Raw genomic sequence first — 24,741 nt, forward strand, 5'->3', positions numbered from 1 at the left:
GCGCCCCCATCAAAGAAGAGTTACGTCAGCGAGCGTCTACACTCTACATGCTTTTTTATTACAAGACTACCGAGCATACGTGGAAAATTCATCATCCAGTAACTACGTCTACAGCACAAATATTTGAAAAAAAAGAGAAGAAACAGATTCATTAAATTATATGATTAAATCATTGACCAAATAGAAAATTTATATAATAAAGCCAGAAAAAAAGTTGTAAAATATAGTTTACAATAATTATTCACATTCAAGGCTGTACATCAATACATACAACAACGTGGCCCCGAACATGAATTCAATCCAAATAATTCATATATTAGATTTTAAATAACACAGACTGAACTAGAGGCCAACAATAGCCAGCAAATAACCTTATATAAGAATAAAAATACAAAAGTGTATATTCTAATATCATTGCATTATTTGTTTTCATAAGTTTTAAATTTTTGCTTTGCCTGTACATCACAGTTACAGCTACAGACCAGGTAGAGAATTTTATACATGTCCTAACTGACTGCCACCAACCTGAAAGACAGCTAACATACTACTGATTCATCCTATTTTGTGTTAAGGAACAGCTACAGCAGCTCTAAAAACTGCAAAAATTTTTGTCAATGTCCAATCAAACTTCTGATAACGATAAAGAGGCTTTTCACCGGCAAAATGACCCCTTTTCGTAAGTCATTCTGCCAGATGGGTTAGACGAGGATGGATCACGCACACAAAAAAAGGTCTGCCTTCTGTAAAAAGTTCTCTGTACGTGAAGTTTGGTGTTTCTTCGTATTTGAAGAAATGGGTTCTGTGGAAAATTCAGGTATACGGGTAGGCACGGTCAGTTGCCCATCACAGCTGTCTCAGCTACAGATAGGACTGCTCTTTCCTGGAACAGCTTCTTCCCCAGACCAGTTCTCCACAGGCAGCCTGATTCACAACTCTGCAATCTTGGACCAGCAGCCTGCACCCCTCAGAGGCTCTGGGAGTGACTCCCGCCCTGATTGAAGGCACCTGTCACAGAGGCTGCCTGAGGGAAGGGCTACATGAGTCCCCGTCAGTTCACTTTAGCTCCGGGTGAGATGAAACAATGTGGGAAGACCTATGTGGCAACATCTCGGAGAACAGTGCCCTCACCATACTCTACACCTCTTCTCGGCAGCTGCAGCCTCCGCGGACCGGGCGGTGAGCACCCAGTCTGTGGACCGGCCAGGGCACAGGGGACTTGGGGTGTCAGAGGAGGGCAGGGAATCTCATTCTGCACAATCCAGCCATAATCTCTGGCAGACTCAAGCAGCACTGACCATGGCACCTAAAAAATCTCTCATGCGCCTCTCCTCAGAATCAGTGGACCCCAAACTGAAGTGGAGAAATCAAGAATGAGACCAAATTGGGTGGTGTGGACTCGATGACCAGCAGACAACCTGAAACAGTGTGAGAGGTCCTTAAACCATGTCGGCCAGGACAATCACATTCCACAGTGAAAAGGCCTAGCCGCTGCACGCTACTGAACCGCTAAGACGTTCTTACTGAGTCCCACCGTTTGGAGAGAATGAGGGCAATGAGATCTCTGCAAAACCCAACTGTCTACGTGGTCTCTTTCAAGTAGAGAATTTGCTTTTTTACTGATTCCGAACGGCCCAATGTACTGAGTGTACGAACTTGACTACAAATCATCCAGTAAGCATGTGGCAAGGTCAGTTCAACACTTTTCCTCTCAGCTGACTGTGCAGATGCACATTCAGTACCATTGTGGACACAAAGCGCGAGCTTCTGACGAGATCACGGAGCACTGGACAGCCGCAGCAGCGGGGACGGGACGGTAACTAGCATGCAAGCATAACCAGAGTCTTCAATGAAAATAAGGAAATTAGCTTTTGAAAAAATCTGCCACAAATGGACCTAAATAAGGACGTCATTTTAGCATTATAAAAAAAGAAAAGAGCAGTCTTATTAAAACATTCTTTGGAACACACCCCTTACCAGAAATTGATTTGTTCAGAATCCTCAGGACACAACCGAGGAGGCTCTGCACTGAACTCTGAGCATCTAAGCATCAGATGAAGACGGAGGAAGGACTAAAAAACCACCTTTAAAACAAACTCCTTAACCCAAAAACATGACTTCTAGGAATGGGGGGGGAAGGGGGAGATCAGAGTCAAAATCAAAGATTCAGGAAGATATTCATCACAGCATTATTTAAATAGTGAAAAACCAAAAACCATCTAAGTGTTTTACAACAGGGAAATGGTTAGATAAATTATGATAAAATGTATAACCATTAAGCTCTACAATCACTGAAAACAATGTTTTTTTAATCATTGCTCATGACATGGAGAAATGCTTAAGATAAATTATCAAGTGAAAAAAGCTGAATGCAGAACAGTGTTTTATGTTCCCAGTTTAGTTTAAAAAGAAAACAAATGTGTGCATGGGGGGAGGGGAGAAGGTGGGCTATACACCAGAACGTTCACAGTGGTCTTTTCTGGGTTGGTAAGCCTACAGTTGATTTTTTTTTTTTTTCCAGAAAACAAATGTTTTAATAGAGTACAGAATCACCTGGAGCCCCTGTGACAACACGCGGCCCTGGGCGCGTATGGGCCACAAATACCACAGCGTGGCCTCCGGGGGCCGGAGCAGGTGCGGGTGCCGTGAGCTCTGGTGTGACCGTGACAGGCATCTTTCCCGAGCAGGTCTGCAACAAACTCCTGAGAGCCAAGGTTCAGAAGCGCAGGTGCAATGTAGTGCCATTCACCAGGTGGGGCTCTGTGCACCCGACGGGGCTGCAGGCTACCACCACCCACCACCCGCTCTCCTGGTGAAGTCCACACAAAGAGAGCAAGAGACAAGTGCACCCAAACCTGGCTTCCTGGAGTGCCCAGAGAGGGACAAGGACAGCGGGCTGTACGAGCCCACGCAGACCACAGCCCCGCTCCCTCCCCTCCATGCCAGCGAGGCCACACGGTGCGGGCAGGGCGGGCTCTGCTTGGCGGCTCTTCGGTTTGGCACTTACACTTCCCCTTGCCCTCTCGCAGCGGGACACACGGCTCCTGGATCCATCAAAGGGGGCATTTTCTTTCTCGCCTTAGGTACATCATTTGCATTTCCGTGTATGTCTGTGTACGTACTAGACTAACAGTTACGTCCACATCTTAGAATGTAAGGCACCTGCATGCCGGGACAGGAGCTCTAAGGACAAGCTGGATAAAACTAAAGCTAACATGAGTAAGCACAGGGTAGGAAAAGAGGAAGTATAGGCCTTAAAAAAGGGGGGGTGGAGGGGGAGGAGAAGGAGGACAAACGCAGCCTACAGGGAAGGGCTCAGCTGTCACTGGCTCAGGCAAGGGCAGTCACTTCAACTCTGTCAGCTGCGAGCTCGACCCCGAACCCCTCGTTCTCTGGTTTTGGAGGTTAAGATGGAGCTTGAGGGGTTAGCCCGGGAGGTAGTGGCGCCAACCAGGGAGAAGGCGGCAACGGCCGATGCGTCTCTCCCAGAGCAGCCCAGCTGAGTGCTCTTGGGAAAGCCCGATACCGGCTCTGCTCGGGTCCCTGTAACCAGATCCCAGGATGCTGTGCAGGAGCAGGCCCCTAACTCTCTTAACGGCACAGCCACAGAAGCTGTGTGCTGACAAAGTTAAGTTATCGATATGGGGAAAAAGCTGCAAACGGACTTCCTGAAAGGGCCAAGTGAGACAGACTTTCTCAAAAGCAGGTGAACACAGGTAAGCTTTTTCACAAGCAAGAAAGAGGACGACAGGAGGTTGACCTACGACTCCAGCCCAGAGCAGGGTCCTGCTCCCTGCGGCACCCCAAGGGCAAGCACGCCCGACACCTTGCCAGCCACCTAGGCGCACGCGCACTTGCTTGCTCACATAAGGCTCGGCTCTAGTGCAGAGCAGCGCACGCAGCCCGGGGGGAAGCCATCGGCAAACCTGGCAGCGTCTCTGCTCCCAACCACCACCCGCCCCCCACCTCCTGCGATGCCCTGAGGCGCGACCGCCACAGCCACGCACTCCTCCCGGGCTAACCAGTTTGAGAAGAACCTCTTTTCTCTGGATTTGGACCGCTTGTCAACACAGGGCAGCGGATGTTTTTGCTCCAGATAGGCGGAGGGTCGAGGGGGAAATGGGCGGCGGGGGACGGTGGTGGATCTTTTCCACGGGAGCCTTCCACTGGTGCCTTCCTGAAAGCCTAAAGGACACCTTCATCCCCTGGGGACAGAGGTGTGTCTGTGAGCAGCCTGCAAGCAGAGGGGCCTCCCCCTCTCCAACAGGGGACTGAGGATTGCCCTCCAGGGACAACCTGAGCAGGGAGAGAAATGCAGAGCAGTGACCACCAGGCCAACAGGCATTCTCTGCCCAGGGACTGGCAGCAAAGAAAATCAAAGGACCGGTAAATCCTGGACCCCCCCCCATGGTGTACAGCTTCCTGCTGCCTCTAAGGAACACAAGGAAGAAGCCTGAAACCAGGGAGCGAGCAGGCGGGATGCTCAGGCCCCAGTGTGGCGCTCCTACCCCTCGTGCAAGGCGAACGTTTTCTTCCAGGCAAGGTCCACATCTTGATGGGGACCAGATGACCTGGCAGCACGAGGCGGCTTTTAGACCCTCGCCACCGAGATGTGCAAGCGCTCAGAGTTTCGCCAGGAGAACGTTGGATCGCGACGGAAAGAGTGCATGTGGCAGCCGGGAGCCTGCTGGCGCCCGGAGTCTCTCGGCCCTACCGAACCAACCAGGGGGAGGCCTGCAAAGCTCGCTCGCCCTCTGAAAAAACTCTCGGGAGGAGCTCACCGAGCGGTGCCTCCCTACATCTGCCCTGTGACCTCACACGGAGCAGGACGGAGCCCTAACTCCTGGTGCGGCCGGGTGCCCGCTTCTGCCAGTGCTCTTTCCGGGCACTGGCCTGGTTTCCAGCCCCACAGGGCCACACCGCCTGGAAGGCTGTTCGGTCGGAACACCCCGCTGGCACCCTCCAACCTCAGCATCTCACCCCGACGGCCCGGGCCACGTCTCACCACCTGGAGCCTGCCCGCCACACGCAGCCCACAGAGCGAGCACTCACAGCCACAGAAATCTCACAGCCAGAGCTGCGTGAGAAGGCAAGCAAGGGGCCCTGCTGGGGCACAGGGGGCATCAAGTAGGGACGTAAGAAAGGGAGCACGCGGACCAAAGCCAAGAACACTCCCAGCCCGCTGAGACCAAGGCCAACTTCCGGCGGAGGGTATACGGCTCCCTGCCGAAAGGGTTCTGCGACAGCCTCGGGGCGGAAAGAGCCCAGACACACACCCCGTCCCCTCGGCCACAGGTGACCAGGGCGTGTGGTGCAGAGCTGGTGACTCGAGTCTGTTCCACTCGCCCGGGAGGGAATCAGGCAGACGTGCACGGTGCCGGGTCCCCGTGGCGAGGAGAGCTTGGGGAGCCTCCACAGAGCACAGAGAGCAAGCAAAGCGACCCTGAATTCCTTTTCGTTATTGGTTTTGTTCTTTGTGTGGTTGGGTATTTTTTTCTTCTTTTCTTTTAAATAAAAAAGCTGCAAGGTTCCGCCGTCTGCGTCCCCCTTGAGATGGCTGGCAGGTGGTCTGGAAGCGTCCCGATGGCGGCGAGCCGCGCTGGGGCACGTGTCCTGGCAGCGAGGGCAGCAGCCTCGGACGTGTCACTGCACGGCGGCGTCCGGGTGGCTCTGGTACCTGTGTCTCCACACTTCCTGGATCTTTTTGCACCATTTGTGAGCATTCCCACTCGGGTCCATCAGGTAATACGTTCTGTTCGGCTGTGGAGACAAAACCGATTTAACGAACCCGAGGGAATCCCGCCAAGACCAGCACCTCGACCTGTCGTGAGAGAAAGCAGGAGACCGTCGTCCCGCTACAGCCACTGCCAATGCCGGTGGAAGCACGCGAGCATGTGGGGTTTTCCTTCCCATATGTGCAGCCCTCACCTCTGCAGGAAGGGTCACAGACCCCTTAGAAAGACAAGCTGGCCCAGCTCAGGGCTGAGCCGAGAACATGGGGCCCCCGGGACACAGGAAAGGGAGAAACACCAGCCCCTCAAAGGAGAGCCCAGAGAGACAAACTCACCGTGTGGACAAAGAAGGTTTTAAAGTTCTTGGCCTCTGGTCGGAGTTCTTGTGACCACGGAATTTCGCCCTTCAGGACTTTGTTGACAGGATCCACATAATACAAGTGTGGCCCTTCTGTGAGCAGTAGCTGTCGTCGTCGTGCAAACAAGCCCTGATGCAAAATGAAAAGAGGCTGCTTGTCAGGGCCCCGCAGTGACACCTCAGGGAGGAGGTGGCACATACCGCTGCCCCTGAGGCCAGGCCGTCAAAGCAGCTCCGGGCACCGGGCCCACTGCCCACCACCCGCCCACGCACTCAAGACACAGCCTCCCCACCACGGATTGGCCTCTCGTGTCACACAGGCGCAGGAGGAATTGAGTGCCCAGCCTGCCTGGCCTTCTGGAGCTGGATCCCAACATCCTCACTGGGCGTGCCGCCCCCACCCCCCCAACCCCCCCTGTGGCTGCCACACGGGGCAGGGGCAGCGGCAGCGGCAGCACGGGCAGGCGAAGACGAGCCGACTCTGCTGGCCCACCATCACCGCAAGGCCCCGTGTTCCTGACGGAACCCCTATCTGCTACACCGCACCGGGCGGTGTCTCCGGCACAGCCAGGAACGGAGACTGGGAGCCTGACCTCAAGAAGGGCCCGTGTCGGCAGATGGGAGAATGTTGGTGGGGTCTGATATTTTTGACACAATCCATTTAATTAATCCATAACAAGGTCACAAATAAATAACAACTTGGAAAAACAACTCTAATGAAAAGATAGACAACTCGTGAGGATATGAAAACCCCGGTCCTGAGCCTGAAACGAGAGGTTGTATTTCTATTTTACCACAGCCTTCCTGTGTGGTTTCAAACGGCTTCCGCTGAGTGGCTGAGTCTTCCTTAGCCACCAAATCTAGAAATGCTCTTTGCGAGAAAGGGAACCAAGACCAAGGACGCCGTGTGCAACCGAAGGAGGCCAGGCCCCGACCAAGAGCAGACAGGGAGACAGGCAGCCGGTGGTGCGGCGGGAGTCAGACTTACCTTTCGCTTATCTACCGGACCCATCTTTAGTATCAAGTTATTTTCTACAAACTGGTGCCTATGAAAGGAAGAAAGCAAGAATGAGACGCTTGCCATGAGTCAGGGACGGAAATTCTCCCAACTCCGCTCAAAATGAACTTCCCGAGGGCATCTGCGAGCTTTGCTCAAGCCTCCTCACAGCCCCAACTCGCTCTGGTGACTCGTGAGGCCCAAGTGCGACGCACCGTGCAAGCGGGCCAGCATCCACTCCTGCCAGCACGGTCGCCTGCTGCTAACTCTTGCACAGCGGTATTCGCGCAGCAGCAGACAGGTGGCGGCGAGGCGGCGCTGCAGACCCGTACGGTGACACACGTCCTCTTTAATGTGAACAAAGCTGAGGCGAACACAGAGGCCCCCAGAAGGGTGGAGGCTGCTGAGAGTCAACCTCGGGATACTGACTGCTGGCCACGTGTTCCCTGCCCAAGCTGGGACCCCCGACTGGATACTCAGAAACCACCGAGTAGCTGAGAATCACAAATCCCTAAAATTAAAGTGCTGGACTCCGTCTGAGAACATCTTACTGGTAGGGGCGCCTAGGGGGGCGGGGGGGAGGGGCCTCAAGTAAGCATCCGACTTCAGCTCACGTCACGATCTCACGGTTCCTGAGTTTGACCCCCACATCGGGCTCTCTGCTGTCAGCACAGAGCCTTCTTCGAACCTTTGTCCCTCTCTTTCTTCGCCCCTCTCCCACTCAAGTGTGCGCACGAGCGTGTGTGTGCTCACACGCGCGCGCGCTCTGTCTCTCTTAAAAAAGAAACCTTAAAAAAAAAAAAAAACTTACTGCTGTTCCTACCATAGTAACAAAGCACTCCTAACCCAAATACGGCAGGAATTTGGAAGAGAAAGCAAGAAACATGACTTTAACTTAACACACATTATTAGCAAGTATGCTTCACTTTGACTCCTGGGAGTTTCAAAGATGTCGTGTTAATGTTTAAAGGTTATCTCTTTTGGTTAAAGTGAACAGTTGCCGGTTTCTGTTGTGTGTGACTTTATGGAAATTCTTGGTCTGGGGGACGTACTGGAGAACATAGCGTTTTATGTTTGAAAAGGCATAAAACAACTGTTACTTCAAACACTGACAGTTTTACCATTCTGTATCTGAGCCGGGGCGCACACGGGACACCTAGTATGTGTGCGAGGCCAGCCAAGCTGGCAGACCAGTATTCTCCCACCAGGCTCAACTGGGCCTGAGAAGTGCCCCCAGACTAACCCAACCACACCAGTGCCCGCTCCAGAGCCCACTGTGGCCCCAGACTACTTCTAAGGGGACGTAGCAGCATGTGGATTTGTAAAACTAAACAAAATTTTAACGAAAAAACTGGTCTATGAGGAAAAGCGCAGTACCTCCCTCTCAAAGTACTTAAAAACAAAGCCAACAAACAAAAACAAGACTTGGAAGAGGAGATATAATGATCTCCTGCAGCACGGAAATACACGCATCAAACAGAAAGCCTCTTCTAGTCAACAAGCCCCAACACAGAGCAATTGGATGTGACATTCAGGACCACAAATAATACGGGGAGACTTGAATTAAATTACACTGGGTGCGGAGGGGAGCTCAAATTCAGCCCAGGCTTGTGAAGGATCCCACCGCCAAGCCCTCCGGGCAGCCGGGCCGCAAGGGCACCGGGCCGAGGGCGCCAAGGCACCAGGGAAGACGAGCAGGAAAGAAGGAAAGACATGGCCTCACGGCATCTTCGCAGCCTCATGTGGGTCATCATGAGACAATAAAATATTCTGGTTTTCCCCGAGCTTGAGAAACTAGGGAAGATTCTTGTCGAGGTCGGTTAACTCTGATCCCAGGTCACCAGAAGCCCCAAAGCGATCCAGCTCCTGCCAAGGGAAGAGCAGGGAAGGAAGGGCCTGCGAGGAGGAGTTACTTGGTCAGTAGCGGCCAGGACCAGGCGAGCACAGAAAGCACCTCTGAATGCACACCAGCCAACGTGAACAAGGAGACCAGGTGGAGAAACCTTCCGCAAACCAGGGTCAGCACGTGCACCGCACAGAGCACAGAGTGGCAGGAAAGGCTCAAAGCTCCAACAGAAAACTGAGCAAAGGAAACAAGCTAGAAATTCCGAGACAGAGAAAGTGACCTCGCCACGTTCTCAACGGCCCTAAATAAACCAAAAGCTCCCCTTCTCACATGCCCTGCTGGGGTGCCCTGGCATGTGTGCGAGCGCCCCGAGACAACTCTGGAAAGGGACGCTCCCGCATGGCACCGGTGCCTATGGCCCTGAACTCGAGGCCCGCCAAACGACACGACAATCTGCAAATTGTGTACTGAGAGGGGAGCCCACTCCCGGCTACCGGCCCTCAGGAAGTAAAGAAAGACAAGGAGCAGGAGCACAAACGTCCCCAATGGTGTTTCTGCACCAGTGAAACTGAAGTCATGGCACCGGCTCAGCCACAGAACACTGTGGCACTGTAGGGAAGCCCCTTGCTCATCCCCGTGGTGAGGACCCCACGGACACACCCCATGGATGGGCCCCGCCCGACTGCGCGGACCAGCACGCACCTTCCCTGCCACACGTGTGCAAGCAGGAGGCATGGAGCCACATGGCCCGGGGTGACAGCTGGCGCCGGCCGACTGGACCCAGTGGCTGCACTGAAATGAACCCGAGGCAGGACGCAGAGGGTCCGAAGCTCCATTACGAGCACAAGTGCCACAACCCAGTCGCGCAGCACGCTCACCCAGGCTTACAACAGGCTGCTGGGGATCTCCTTTGAAAAGTTTAAGTACTTAAGGCATCGCTTTGAGTTTTTTCCTTCCAAAAGTCAATTCCCGCTCCCCCAAAAAGGCACCCCCAACTCCTGCACGAGGCACCTTTCCCCTCTCTGGCCAGCGGCACATGCCCCTGCACCCCAGAGCCCGGGACTCTCGGAGCGCGGTCGGCAGGCAGGCGGGGCTTCACCTCAGCCCTGCTCCGCACACACGGATGCTCGTTTCTCGAAGGGTGACGGGGTTAGGACGCTCCTTCCTGATTCCACAGCCACGGTTCTCTCCTCCTCACACTAGCCCAGCAGCACCCCCTCTACCCCGAAAAGATCATTTTTGAGGATGCAAGCCTGAGGCCACAAGCAAGCCTGAGCCATTTCAGTGCACGGTCGCACCCAGGAGAGCCGAGCAGGACCGCCAGAACCCCGACGTGGCTCTCCTGACCGCCTCAGGAAGGCTCCCACACTGGGCTTCGACACAGGTGACGGAGGAACAAGTGACCGTGGCCAGCTGGCTCTACAACACTAGCTCTCGGGACCCCTTTATACCCTCAAACTTTACGGAAGATCCCGAAGAGACGTCCTTTATATGGGTTTTAGCCACTGATATTTATGTAGGAGAAATTAAGACAGAAGCATTTTCAAATATTTATTTAATTCGTAAGTTACAAAAAATAAACCCATCACATACTAACATAAACACCATTTTTATTCGAGAGTAACTTTTTTCCAAAACGAAGATAATTAACGCGAAGCATGAGCCTGCTGCACATTTGACAAACCTCATTAGCACGTGGCGTCACATCGAGAGCCGGGGGGCTCCGGCCTGCCTCCGCCTCCGCTCGGCCAGTGCGGCTCCTGCCAGGTCCGCTGCCGTGCGGAAGCAGAGTCCCCAGCAATGGGCGTTTCGGGCCCTGGGACCCTGCAGCTCATCGGGGCACCTGGCGCTCTGAACGGCTCTGCCGCCCTGACGCGATTTTACAGCGGCACAAGGCACTCACCTGAAAGACGGTGGTTCGCTGGGTTACAACGGAGACCTTCTCAGTGCTGACAAATTCAACATATTACCATCGCTACTTACCTCCTCAAAAAAAGGCTTGAAGCACTGGGAAGATGGCAAGCTCACAGAAACAGATAACGTTTCCCAAAATTCTAATTCCGATTTTATCGCTGGTAACAAACACTGGCAGCTGTCAGTCTTGACAGGCTCATGCCGCTCATCTCCCAGAAAAAAGGGCCAAATGGCCCAGTTGGAACGACCATCGTTTGCCAGTAAAACCCTGTGGTGAAAACGGTCTTCACGGAACGAGAGGGGGTCCGACTCCCAGCGCCAACCAACAGCCAAAGGCTCGGCCTGAGGCGGCTCGGAGCTGGGTCGGCGGCAGAGACGTTTCCCGCACACTTCCCGCTGCGCTATGCACACGACTAACAAAACGAGAGTTCGGTGATGACTACTTACAAGTGAGGAGGGGTTCTTCCCTCGCCATGAGCGCGTGCTGGCTGTAGAGAGCCCAGGCGCTTGCGCACGGCTAGGTGCCACGGCCTGGATTCGTGACCTGGCACCCGTGGTTTCACCCACCGCTGCCTCTGCACCACCGGCACACCTGTCGACGCGTTAGTTCCAGGACAGACAGTAAGAGTCACAAGAGGCACTCCGGGCAGCTCCTGCGCCCTCGGAAAGACACGACGCACGCCGCCGACTCGGCCGCCTCTGCGCGGCTCTTCTGGCTGTCTCTCTGCTGCCACGGCGGTGGCGCTGGGGACAACCGGACCGCCACCGGTAAGATCACGGTGGCGGGCGTTGCCCAAGTTGGAGCGGCCTGTGCCGTCAACACTCTGGGAGAGTCTCTCGCTGACCAACTTGCCCTGGTCGGGATGTTTTGGAAGATGCACTCAAAGGAGAAACGCTGGGTCTGCCACGCGGGAGCTTCTTCCTTCACACACCTGAGACTGTGGCCGACAGAAGACTCTGGTCACCGAGACCGGGCTTGCGGTGGTGGCTGCAGGGGTCTGTCAGCAGGAGGGAGAGGGATGGCTCAGTCTAGACCAGAGGAGCGTGAGCGCCTTCAAATCCACCGTTCCACCTATAGTCAAGCTGTGTCGTGATTGTGGTTTCCAACCCAGTGGATATTCTCCTACGTGACCTGGAAACTAAGCGGACCACCTGGACACCGTTTGACGGGAAGTGGGTGTAATCTGGATTCCGTGAGATTTTGCTATCTTCCAACTGAAAACCTGGCATTCATCCCAGCAGCAGCCACGGATGGATTCTGGGAGAACGTGGCAACTCTTCGTGTGGCTGTGTGGAGTGAACGTGGCAGACTTTTCTCTCTGGGAACCGAATCCAGAAATGGGAGCAGACAATGACGGTGAAAACTGGAAGAGACCTCCTAGGATGGCGGTTGAGGGTGTCTACAAAGTCTTCGAGCTAAAAGGATACAAACCGCGTTACTGGATTGGCGTGGCAGATCTCACTGAATCCATGCTGAAAATCTATCCAGGACTCCTCTGGTGTCGACGGCGGTGAGGGGCACGTGTGGCACTGACGAGGGAGTCTTCCTGAGTCTTCCCTGTGTCCTGAATGCTGGGGGATTAACCAGTGTTATCAATAAGGAGCTGAAGGATGGTGCGGTGCTCAGCTCAAGAAACGTGCAGATCATCTGTGGGACTTCAGCTTCCAAGCCGTAGAGATTCAACACGACGGTGGGATTAACTGCGAGCGTCTAGTTTTCATCCATGTGCAAGGATCACAGTTTGCTTTTCTCTTCCTAAATATGCGAATCTGGGCTCACAGACTCAAAGCCAACGCTTGGCTTATGCTTGCAATCAATACAAGCAGTATCTGGGGATTCATCCACACGTGAGGCAAAAGTACAACTCGCCGGGAGGGATGCAGCCATCTCTTTAACCCAACGAGCCGTCGCGCCACGGCCTGTGGCGGCACCAAGCCTCTTTACCTGTCACCCAGTAGCATCCACGGCCCAACGCTCGTTGGTCTCTGAGCTTTCACAAACATGCACTTCTCCAGCCTGGACAATGTGACTTCTCTGTAAGAAGCCACAGTGGCTTTTTTTTTTTTTTTTTTTTAATGTTTATGTGTTTTTGAGAGAGAGACAGAGACAGAGACAGAGATAGAGCATGAATGGGGGAGGGTCAGAGAGAGACGGAGACGCAGAATCTGAAACAGGCTCCAAGCTCTGAGCTGTCAACACAGAACCCGACGCGGGGCTCAAACTCACGGACCGTGAGATCATGACCTGAGCCGAAGTCGGACGCTCAACCGACTGAGCCAGCCAGGCACCCCAACACAGTGGCTTTTTATTAATGTGTGGCACTGAAAGAGCTCCTTGTGTAAAATTACAACACAAAATTCCTTTACTGTTAAAACTCCGAATGAGGGGCCTCGGAGGCTGCAGCCTCACTGGCGCCATGACAGGATGCCAAACATTCTGCTCAGAGACACGACCCAGAAGGTACTGACACCCGTGGGTACGCGGTAGCTCCTGCAGTCCGGCCCAGGTTCCGCGGGCGGCCCGCTCCCTCTCTCATAGGCAGGGCCTCCTCTTCAGTCCCTTCAGACGTAGGTGGGGCTGCTATGGATCAAGAAAGCAGATCATCTCCCTTTTTGAGGCGATGATTCCTACTTAAATGTGGAAGACAGGTGATAAACGTCCTTTTATTTGAGACTACATCACCCGAATCTAAAATAATAGTTTCAGGAGCACCTGATGGCTCAGTCAGCTAAGCATCTGACTCGGCTTAGGTCACGATCTTACGGTTTGTGAGTTCGAGCCCCACATCGGGCTCTGGGCTGACGGCTCAGAGCCTGGAGCCTGCTTTGGATTCTGTGTCTCCTTCTCTGCCCCTCCCCCAGCTCATGCTCGGTGTCTCTTTCTCAAAAATAAAATAAACATTAAAAAAAATTTAAATATGGAAAAAGAAAAGTTTCAGATAAAATTCAGAAATGTTTTTCACAAATTTTAAAATTTTATTGCAAAAAAAGTCAGCAAAGTGTACTCAGATCCTGTCGGGTGTCTGTGTAGGCACAGGGAAAACTTCACAATTTCAAAGCAAGGATTTACTGGATGGCACGGAGTTACAGTAACAACAGCAGGTATAACTGAAGACAGCTACTAAGAGCGCAGTAGAAATACTGAGAATTCACTAAATTTCTAAAACTGCACCTACTTCTACTGTAAACCTACTTCTTCAGAAAATACAAAAAAAGCACAGTCCAGAAACCACGTCACCGTACAGCGTGGGGCCCCTGAAGAAGTGCAATGGCCGCTCACAGAGAACGGGAAGGAGAGAGCGCACACCATCTCAGCGGTGTCACACAATTAGCCGTACGCCCTGCGCGACTGACACCGGGAGCCACGGTTCCTAAGAACGAAGTGTTTTTGACAGATCTCGCGCTGGCCAAATAAAGGGTGCCTCAAAGCTCCTGCCATCACCAGATTCCAAATAGGCCTGAACCTGGACAAAAGGGAAGAGAAGCCTGAACAAAGAGAGGCACGGCAAGAGGCCTCGGCAGGGCCCAGAACCTGGACAGAAGAGCCTCAGGAAACGCCAGAGGCAAAGACACACGGTCTTCTGGGGAGTAACCCCGCGCCTGCAACAGAGCGAGCCCTCGTCAGGGACCCCAGCACGCACGGCCCGGGACGCTCCCGCACAAGCCGGCACGAAGGCGTGCAGAGAGTGCGCGGCCCGGCAGTGCTCACACCGCTCGGACCAAAGCCCCTTCCTCCCTGCTCAGCACACACTCCTAAGCGATACCACCTGAGAAAAGACAAACTCCAGAGAAGTGTAGAGTATTCCAGTTGGCCAACATCACCGTCACTTTTTCTAGAAACGATAATTTCTAATGGTACAAAATCCCAGCTTCACCACGCGCTCCCCTCTGGGCCCTGCCTTCTCAATCTTCCACACTCTGGCCCAGCCCAGCCCTCTGATCGCCCACCTTCTCCCTCCGTCCCCACTCCTACCCCTACACATCTCCCCACCCCACCCCCAAGGTGGACTCCCCTCTGCCCGAGTGAAAGGTGAAACCATAAAAACACATCAAGAAAATGTCAGGGTACAGACACTCTTCTCAACCTGACTAAGGTGGAAAACAAAATGAAAACAGACACATGTAACTTTGTAAGAATTTGTAACTGCTATTCAAAAATAACACACAACGTAACTGGAAAAGATAATGCAAAGATAACTGAAAAACGTGTGCAAAACAGGCAACAAAAATATTCTTCGTGTCTATGGCTCTCAGAAGTCAATTTCAAAAAGATGGAAAACGTACAAGAAGAAAAACAGCCAAAGGACATACAATACCTCAAAAAATAAATACAAATGGCCAACGAACACAGAAGATGATTGCCTCAGTAACAATACAAGTGCAAGTTCCCATGAGCCCACTTTTAGAGCATCAAACGTGTAAGGCGAGGCAAGAGAGCTGGGAAACGGGGGTTCTGGGCACTGTGGACACAACGCATGTGCACACCACCACCCTGTCTGCCACCCCAGGGCTCCTCTTTTAAGAAATACCCAGGCATGTGGGAAAAGCTACACGCGAATGACAATCTGCAATAGCTAAAACTCTGGAATGTCCCACACGCCTCACAAGGGGGCGGTGGTCATCCAGTCTGCCACGAATCCACAGCATCGGATCACGGGCAACGGCAGGCCCGGCCTGCTCAACCCCAAGGGCTACAGCCCCGACAGGCTGAAACCCACTCATCCCCGGGCCCGACACCTCCAAACACCCGTTTCAAGCTGGACCCTTTGAGGGCCCTCGTTTGCAGAGCACGCAAGGCAGCGAGGGAGGTGTGAGGCGGTGGGGGCCTCGGCAGGCAGCGGCGATGAAGGCCGGGCGCCCCGCGCCGGTCAGTGGAGCGCGGCTTACACCTGCGAGCTCTTACCAAGGATTGCCGCTGGCCTGCTTCTCCAGCAGGAGCCTCTTCTCGTCTTGGGAAAACTGGAGGTCCAGCTCAAAAGAGTTAGTGTCCAGGTCATGGATGTACTGCTCGATGTTGCTGCCCGCCGCTGGCGGCAGGCCTGCGTCCGAGGCGGGCAGGCAGTGTGACGACGAGGACGTGGACACTTGCATGCAGCCAAACTGGCTCAGGAGGTTGTCGTACTGCAGAGAGAGGAGGGGAGAGTGACAGCCGTGCACCACTCCCCTTGGGCCCGCAGCCCACACCCTGGAGGCCCGGAGGCCCCCGCGGCAGCTCCGAGTCCTCCTGCGCTGGCCGGCGGCCACGGAAGCGGGCGGGGCCGGAGGCTGCCAGGTCTGGTCTTGCTCCCGACGGGCGAACCTAACCCCCAGCCTCCGAACCCAGGGAGGGGAGACCCAAGGCCTGAGGCCTGCTGAGCTCTGCAAGGCCCGTGCCTCCCTGACCAGAGGGGCTAGGAGGAGGGACGGGTGGCCACCTGGGGGCACCCTCTTGTGAGCTCGGGAGCCCTCCTCCTTTGGCCCCGTGGTTCTACGTTGCTGAGTCTGTGGTTGTCACTGTATTCAATTTGACTCGATTCAATTCAACTCGACTGTGCTCATTTCTTAAAAAAAATTCCTTTTAACTGCAGCAAATATTCATTAAGCTTGATACAAAGTTGTCTGCCACTCTGGACAAAGCCACAAACCGGTGGGGACACAAAAACAGATGTACTCACAAATGTGCCGACCAGGCACAGCCTGCACACCCACACGCCCCTGGGGCCAATGACAGGGCCAGAGAACCCCTAGCAAAGACCTGGGAAAAGAGGTCACCCTGGGCAGCCTTCTCCCCACAGCTGTAGGCCCCGCGCCCGAACCCCACCGCAGCCAAGTACGAGGGGGAAAAAAGCCACTGCCAACGGCTAAGAGTCCGCGTATCTTCCCGGTGCCTCCAGAAAGAACCCGGCTGCCCCCCACAGAGCTGGGCCTCAGAGCCAGGCCCCCTCGTGCAGACCCTGCAGCCTTGCTGCCCAAGCAGCCTTCTCCCTAGGGCTCACGTGGCACAAACAGCAGTCTCAGTCCCACCGCACCGGCTCCTGGCTGGGAGTGACACCGGGACACTCCCATAGCCCTTCACTTAAGGTCTTCTTCTGGCACATTCTCTGCTTCTGCTCTGTGAGGAACTCCCCAGGCCAAGACCGCCTCTGCTTAATATTCCAAAATTTATACAGGCTTCCGTGAGCCACCCCAGGTGTCTCAGGGGGCTGCAAGGCCAGTGAGACGGCTGCCTCCATCAACTCCACTTCCGAAACAGGAAAACTGAGGCTCAGACCTGCCCCAAGGCCACAGCCTACTAGCTAGCACCACATCAGAACCGGTCCTCTAAGTCCTTCGAACGCAGCAGCCCCTCTAGTCTTGTCACGGAGCTGTAGGCTTCCCATCACCACCGTCACTGTCTGGGTGATTCCTGTCTGGGGGGCTGCACTGCACTGCTCCCCGTGGAAAGCTCCAGATGCTGTATCTCAGCTCTCTGCTCTTCTCTCCTCAGCATGCCTAGGACAACCCACAGCACAAAACACAGGCCCAGAAAGAATGTGTGACAAGGGGTGACACTGGGCTGTGCACAGTAAGGAAACTGCCCCGGCTGGTCCGGCCCAGAGCACTTCTCCAGAGGCACCACACCCGGCACGCACACTCCAGAGCCTAACCGCGAGCACTACCGTTAGCACCCCAGGGGGTTAGGGACACACAAGAGAACCGAGTGCCTGCTTCTTCCCTCCCTGAGCAGAGACCATTCCCTGCTACTCACCCCCAGATGGAAGCCCCCTCACTGCTGAAAAGGACCCCAGACTCTCTCGGAGCCCCTCGAGGGAAAACTTGCCCCCGAGAGGCTGTCAACACCCGCAGAAAGGGAAGGCCCCCTCCTGTATCTGGTATCTTTCCAGGCTTAAGTCTTTTTCCAGGCTCACTTAACTGTCCAAATGGCAAGTCTAGCATAGCGAGCGCTGCCTGAACCCCTTCCAAGGCAGCTTTTAAAGCAGAGGATGAGCCACTTAACAAAAAGTAAGCCATTAACAAACGGAGCTGGTTTTAAGATGGTAACACTCGAGTACCGAGAAGCCAGGGCTCTCAACACAGTGAATGCGATGAAACAGCAGAGGGCGTGCACAGGACACTCCAGGGTGTGCGCACACACAGCCCCAGAAAGCGGAGCGCCCCGGGCACTGAGATCTGAGCCAGTCACGGCACGTACAGCTGCTTCAGAGCTGGTGGGGAGGGCACACCGCTTCCCTGGGACACCCCTGCCATATGCACTGGAGACCCCAACCCACTCCGACCGGCCACGGTTCGGGCAAGACGTCAGGCCAGGGGCAGAGTCCTGGGGCTGAGTCCCCTGCAGTCTGCACACATGGAGGCTGCGGACAGCTGAGGCCACCTTAGAGAGCTTCCCACATCTGGCTCCCCTCAAGTCTGGGCACAAAGGATACTTGAGGATAACAAAAGGGTGATGTTTTATTTACAACAGTAAGTAAGAGAAGAAATTCAGTCCCTGAGAGATGATACAAGGAGTACTTTTGACTAAGCTCTGGGTGACTTTTAGATAAAATCTAGAGTCCGCCAATCAAATAAAGGAGAACTCGATATGTGGTCACTGGTTAGGATAAGCCACAACAACAGAAGCTAAACAATGAGAATGGATGATCGGTGAGAACAGAAACACGTGAAATCCTATTTAAATACGAGGATCACAGTAAAGGGTGAGGAGGGAGCACAGGACTGTCGGTGAGCTGGTCACCCAAGGTGCGAGACAGGTGCCCTGTGGCTCACTGCACTCCTCTGCCCACTGCCGTGTTTCACACCCTCCAGAAGAGAAGCTCAAAGAACAAAGTATACTTAAGACCCCTGCTTCTCCCAGGCACTAAAAGCCAACAGTGACCAACGTCCATCCTGAATGCCATGTCTCCAAAAAGTTCAAAGCAGGAGCATCCCGGGCTTCTCTCGGAAAGTTAAGTATTCCAGAACGTCTGTAGACGCCCGATTAGAAAGATACCAGCCGAAAGCCGGAGACAGACGCCCACCGGGAGACTGAGAACCCCCAAGCCAAGGGGGACGGTGTGCAGGGCACTGCTCCCACTGCTACCGTCTCCCTGCCCCAACACCGGGCTCTGATGTGAACAGTCCGGGCGAGAATTAACGGTAGGAAATAAGAAACGGAGACTGCCCTCACCCTCCGGCAGATGTGCAGGCGGCAGCCTCCTCGGCCCCAGCACTGGGGAGAAACTCCGACCCTGGCCACCAAGTGTTCGACCACCAACAGGTCAATGCTGGCTTCCCCTCCAGCCGTGCACCCCACAGGCTGGACTCCCAGGGCCCACGGCACAACTGCACACAGCACAGCACGTGCGATTCCCCTCAGCTGGGCTGTTCCTGACACACACGTACTCCCCCGACACCAGACACAGAAGCACACCCCCCCCCACACACACAGACACACATAGACACACACCACACAGACGCACACAAAGACACAGACACACACGGACACACACACACACACACCCCACACCCGGACACTGCGTGCGTGCCACCGGCTTACATTCCCGTAGCAGTCCTCGTCATCTTCCGACATGGCCGGCAGGTAAGCGGTGAGCTTTGGAGGCGTCTGATGCTGCAGGTTTTCCCACGAGATGGACTCGAAGAAGGGGTGAGCCTGCAGAGGGCCGTACCCTCCCATTTCCTCGCAGCCTAATCGCTTCGTGGCATCTAAAACCTGAAACAGAAGACAAAACGAGTCAGTGTCCGGAACAAAGACTAATCCTGACCGACAAATTCTTTCTGCACACTCTTCCCAATTCCCATCTCTGGCCACAGAAGGCCCCACGGCCCGCCCCGCCCTGCCACCACCCCACAGAGCGCCGGGGGGGGGGGGGTGGATGGCGGATTCACCCCCTGGGCGGCTTCTCTCTCCAGCCTCTATCCCTCCCCCCCCCGGCACACGTGAAAATAAATCAGAACTTAACGAATAACAAATGTTCCTGGGGCGCCTGGGTGGCTCAGTCGGTTAAGCATCGACTTCAGCTCTGGTCATGATCTCACAGTTTGTGGGTTCAAGCCCCGTGTCCGGCTCTATGCTGACAGCTCAGAGCCTGGAGCCTGCTTCGGATTCTGCATCTCCCTCTCTCTCTCTGCCCCTCCGTCGCTCTGTCTCTATCCCCCAAAAATAAACGTTAAAAAAAAAAAAAAAAGTGTTCTTTTTTTTTTTTTTTAACGTTTATTTTTGAGACAGAGAGAGACAAAGCATGAATGGGGGAGGGTCAGAGAGAGGGAGACACAGAATCTCAAACAGGATCCAGGCTCTGAGCTGTCAGCACAGAGCCCGACGCAGGGCTCGAACTCACGGACCGCGAGATCATGACCTGAGCCGAAGTCGGCCGCTCAACCGACTGAGCCACCCAGGCGCCCCAACAAGTGTTCTTTAAGATACACAATTAAAAATCCCACAACAAGAGCCAAATGAACACATTGGCTCTCGTAACAAAGACACCCAGAATCCGTCTTGACGGTGAGGTATCAGAGACCAGGAACAGAATGCTGTGTTCTCCCGCCCACGCTTCATCTCCGAGGGCTCCACAGCCGCCACCTCCCAGACCCAGCCTCACGCCCCTGGACCCAGAGAGCAACAACACGCCGCCGCGGATGGCACAGGAGGGGCAGGCGGAGATGCGCTGACCCTGCTCCCCAAGGCCAAGGAAAGGGAAGGGAAGGTCTAGTGCCCATGCACACCAGGGCAGGGACCCTGCAGGCTCTAGAACAATCACACGTCCTTTTCCCGGGTACATCTGCCTACCTCTGCTATGGTACCTGAGGTGATCTTTAAAAGCTTCAGGTGGCAGATGTTAAAGTTGACATCCACAGATGTCACTAACGTTTGCTGCCACATGCCGCTGGAATACACCCAGCTGCTCCAGCAACGAGTAATTTTAAGTGCCATGTACGTTGACGAGCACAAGCAAAATGATACAATCATCTCCTGTCTTATTAAAGAATCAGCCATTTGCAAATTAAAAAGGGCTTATAGACATGAGACAAAAGATACAAATCTATCTATAATCATTATCAATCCCAAGACCTCCTTTTGTTAAACACAGGGGCCTGCAGTACAGCTCCTGTGACCACAAGTTCAGAAGGACTCAGCATGTGGCCATCAGATCATCTTACCAGAAGAAAATTCAAAACATTTACCAAAAGTTTTTCCACAAGGTCTCTTGCCTTAGGGAAGAATTTTTCAGGAAAGTCATACTCCAGCTTAATGATCTTCTGAAATATAAGATATTCATTTCTGTAAAACAAGAAAAACCATCACTTTGCACAGAGCACACAAACCTCCCCTTTCCCAGGACAGCAGTCACCCTCTCTCCCTACAGAGACACTGTGGTCATTGAAGGACCACGCGGAAGTCCCCTCTACCCTGGCCCAGCCCTGAGGGCCGCCCCCTCCCACCTCGCTGTCAGCTGCTACAATGGTTTCAGGGGGCGGTGAGTGGTCTTACCCCGCTCGAAAAGGCGGCAGTCCTGCCACAAGCTGATATATTATACATCCGAGAGCCCAAAGGTCCGAACTTTAAGGGAGGGGGGAAAAACACAGAAGAAGGACATCTGTAAAATTTCAGTGAGAAGCACAGTTCACTTCTGCCCTATCGGCTCATACCACCCTATTTCGGTCTCTGATCTACTTCTCTCCGTTAAAACCAGGTCAGCGTGAGGGTGGGAACCTGCTCGGAACCCTTCTTGGGGGGGCCTCCCTGGGGACCCGGGCTCAGAGGACCCCACACACAGCAGGCACTACTGGGCCAGGCCATGCAGCCGTCCCCACAGACCCGCCACGTCTGGTGGGGGCTACCTACTTCCTCACAGGGCCAACGTGGTCCTGAGGAGGGAGGAGAGGCCATTCCTGACCACAGGAAACACGAACACTGACGGAAAGGCACCTTCTTCTAATGCAGGGGGAGGGAAGGTGGCTCGCGCCCCGGTCACCACAGGTTGGTACAACTGCGAATAAACTCAGATTCTCTCATAACTCACTTAGAGTTTACCTCCGGGACACAGACGCAAGCTCACGTGTGCCAAGGAGCCAAATCAGACAAACTACAGGATGTGCACAAGGCAACGTTTAACTGTTTCCGTTCCTGACCTTGCTGTGAAGAGCCCTGCCCCTCCTTTAAAAACACTCTGATTACACACTGAGAAAGAAACCGTTCTGGGGCACCTGGGTAGCTCAGTCGGTTAAGCATCAGACTTCAGCTCGGGTCACGATCTCACATTTCATGAGTTCGAGCCCCGCGTCAGGTTCTGTGCCTACAGCTCAGAGCCTGGAGTCTGCTTCGGATTCTGTGTCTCCCTCTCTCTCTGCCCTTCCCCAGCTCATGCTCTACCTCTCTCTCAAAATAAGTAAACATTAAAGGCGTTTTTTTAATAAACAAAAAAATTAAAACGAAACAGTTCTAAAATTCCCTAAGTTGTTTCCAGAGCCAGGTGGCAGGGACAGACCCTGAAGGAGGTGCGCTCCTTGCCTGTGATGTTGCCGCCCATTTCCCACCCCGTTCACGCTCTCTGCTCAGTGTCTGAGATCTACTTTGCATATTTTATTTCCCCTGAAAGTTCTGCATTCTATTCCCAGCTCAACACTTCAGAAGCATCCAGATGCAATATACCACCCCCCCACCCCCGCCAGCTGCCTCCCCGTCCAGTCCTAGACCTACGAGGGCTCATGGGTTGCTGGATACAGCCAGCTTCTGGGGGAGGCTGCAGCCTGGCATTCAGAAGATGGGGCTGTAGAGTGCAGGTGGAAGGCACTTGACATGGGTTAAAAAGTACAACAAATCAGAAATCTGAGGCACAACATATGGATGAAGGACGTTTATAAAATGAATCTATATTCTACCCAGTAACTAGATTTTATGCTTGGTTTTCTCTACCGTTTAGGTCAAATGGGGATCCACACAAAACAAACGCAACAGAAAAGCATCGGCCCAGCGGTGGGGGGCAGCGGCCAGAGACGAGGTGCAGGGCTGCGGGCCGGACGTCATCTCTAGGAAGCGGGACACCCAACAGAGCCGGCCCCTGGGCTCCCCTCGCCTCTGTGATTCATCTGAGTGTTCAACACCAGCGGCTATCTTACCATTTAAAGTGGTTTTTGAATAGAATAAAAACTCAAGGGGGAAGGCAGGGTAAAATTTCTGGAAAGCAATATGCACCAAGGATCTTAAAATACGAAGTTAGACCAAGTCGTTCCACTTCCTGAAATCCACAAAGAGGAACGTGGGGCAGCCCTGGTGCCCCCTGGCAGACAAGGGGCAAGAGCACCCTTCCTCCCGGACACAGGATGTGCCGCACCTGGCAGACACGCCAGATTGTCCAAATAAATGAAAAGCACCTCTGAGTCCAATAAAAGAGGAAGAGCTCAATGAGCTCCGTCAGATGCACATGCCGGAAGCACACGGCTGTGAGACGTCCGCAGACGATTTCAGTGATGTGGGGAGGTGTCTGCTCCATGATCTCAAGGAGCAGGGCTCAAACCTGGTCATTTAGCAGGACTCCAGTTGAAGAGAAGTCACACGAACACACAGAAGACAGGCAGAAATAACTAACTGGAAGGACGCGCCAGATCACTATCTGGTGTCCATAAGCAGGATACAGACTATGAGTGTTCCCGGTCTTTTATTCTCCACGTTTTCTAAGAGTTCTTTACAATACAAAGGTGTCACTTTTAGAATCAGAAAACTATTAACTATTTATGAATAAATACCACACAACTTAAACGTTTAAAAGCATAAAAAGATGCTCAACAACGTCTCCCTCACAGCACTCTCCCCACGGCCGGGACACCCACCGAAGACAGTTTAAATGGCAGGCAAGCGAATGTGGGCAGACACCGTCCTTCCAGTTTCCACACAGAAGGCGGCCACGGTGTCCTCCTGATCTCTCCCGGTAGAACCCAGACACCTTCCCCCATCGGCACTAAAGGGCTGCTTCATCCTAAGTGCCCGAAATCGAGGACAAGCTAGTCCTCAGGCAGCAGCGACCTCGGCTTTGAGAACCTGGCCACCAGCATCCACCACCTAGAGGGTTTCTCAGCCTCTGCGCGGGGGACACCAGGGGCCGACTCATTCTTGCTGTGGGGCCATCACCGCACCGCACGATGCTGGGGAGTGTCCACCCACCGGACGCCACTAGCACTCCTTCCTCGCTCCTGCCAGGCTGTGACACGGAACCGTCCACACGCGGTCAAACACGCTCCAGGGGGCAGAACCGCCTCAGCTAAGAGGCTCTGCCCTACATGGGGTAAAAGCTCAGAATGTGCTGACTGAATTAAAACAAAAACAAAGAACCAGGAGACTGCTAAGATGCCCACCGGCAGCATGTGAGCCCTGGGGCTCCACCCCTCAAGAGTTCCTAACAAGCGGTCACGCTCAGAAACACAGGGCCACCCCCAGAACCACTCACCCCTCTGCCGCCTGACAGTGCCGTCTTTCTAGCAAAGGGGCCCCTCATGGCCATTACGGGACACTGACGGCGTGGCCGCAGTGAGGATCCAGGGAGAAGCTGCAGCCACACAACCTATCATCTGGAAGTGCTCTCCAAACTGAGACCCCAGACGCCACTGCCACCTCAGGCCCACCCAAGAGAGCCCCCCAGCTTCTCCCTGCTCCTGACCAACGGCACCCCACGCCCTCTCTCCCACTGCACCTCTGCTCCTTGTGAGCAGAGCCTCACTCGTGCACTTCTGATACTCAAAACTCAAGCCCCTGCCTGGGCCCGACCCAGTTCTGAGCACTGGGGAGGGATGGCTCATGCTGGCTGTGCCCCGGCCAGGAAACCGCCTCCCCCACACGATGCCTTCTGGGCCTCTTCCCACGGTCCGCAGAGTCAGGCCACTGGCAGCACTAAGGACCCCAAGGCTCAGGGACACAGCTAGGAGT

The 24,741-nt window shown here is 54.1% G+C and overlaps 1 protein-coding gene and 1 pseudogene across 6 annotated transcripts in view; one reads left to right on the forward strand and one right to left on the reverse strand.

Annotated features, from left to right (window-relative positions):
* Positions 1-37: 37 nt before the first annotated feature.
* Positions 38-24,741, reverse strand: part of PDPK1 (3-phosphoinositide dependent protein kinase 1) — an 81,001-nt gene continuing 56,297 nt past the window's right edge. For all 6 annotated transcript variants that reach the window (XM_086691499.1, XM_086691495.1, XM_086691497.1 and 3 more), the window contains 7 exons: positions 21,313-21,381; positions 21,006-21,102; positions 19,360-19,533; positions 15,748-15,965; positions 7,076-7,133; positions 6,065-6,217; positions 38-5,757 (listed from right to left, as the gene is read on the reverse strand). In XM_086691499.1, the coding sequence (XP_086547625.1) occupies positions 5,641-5,757; positions 6,065-6,217; positions 7,076-7,133; positions 15,748-15,965; positions 19,360-19,533; positions 21,006-21,102; positions 21,313-21,381 (886 nt within the window). In that variant the 3' untranslated portion in view covers positions 38-5,640. The remainder of the gene's footprint in view (positions 5,758-6,064; positions 6,218-7,075; positions 7,134-15,747; positions 15,966-19,359; positions 19,534-21,005; positions 21,103-21,312; positions 21,382-24,741) is intronic.
* On the forward strand, positions 9,330-12,614 carry LOC112853113 (L-lactate dehydrogenase B chain-like; annotated as a pseudogene).

The sequence above is a fragment of the Puma concolor genome, chromosome E3, assembly GCF_028749965.1.
Source record: "Puma concolor isolate L17-30 chromosome E3, mPumCon1.1.hap2, whole genome shotgun sequence".
In the NCBI taxonomy this organism is placed as follows: domain Eukaryota; kingdom Metazoa; phylum Chordata; class Mammalia; order Carnivora; family Felidae; genus Puma; species Puma concolor.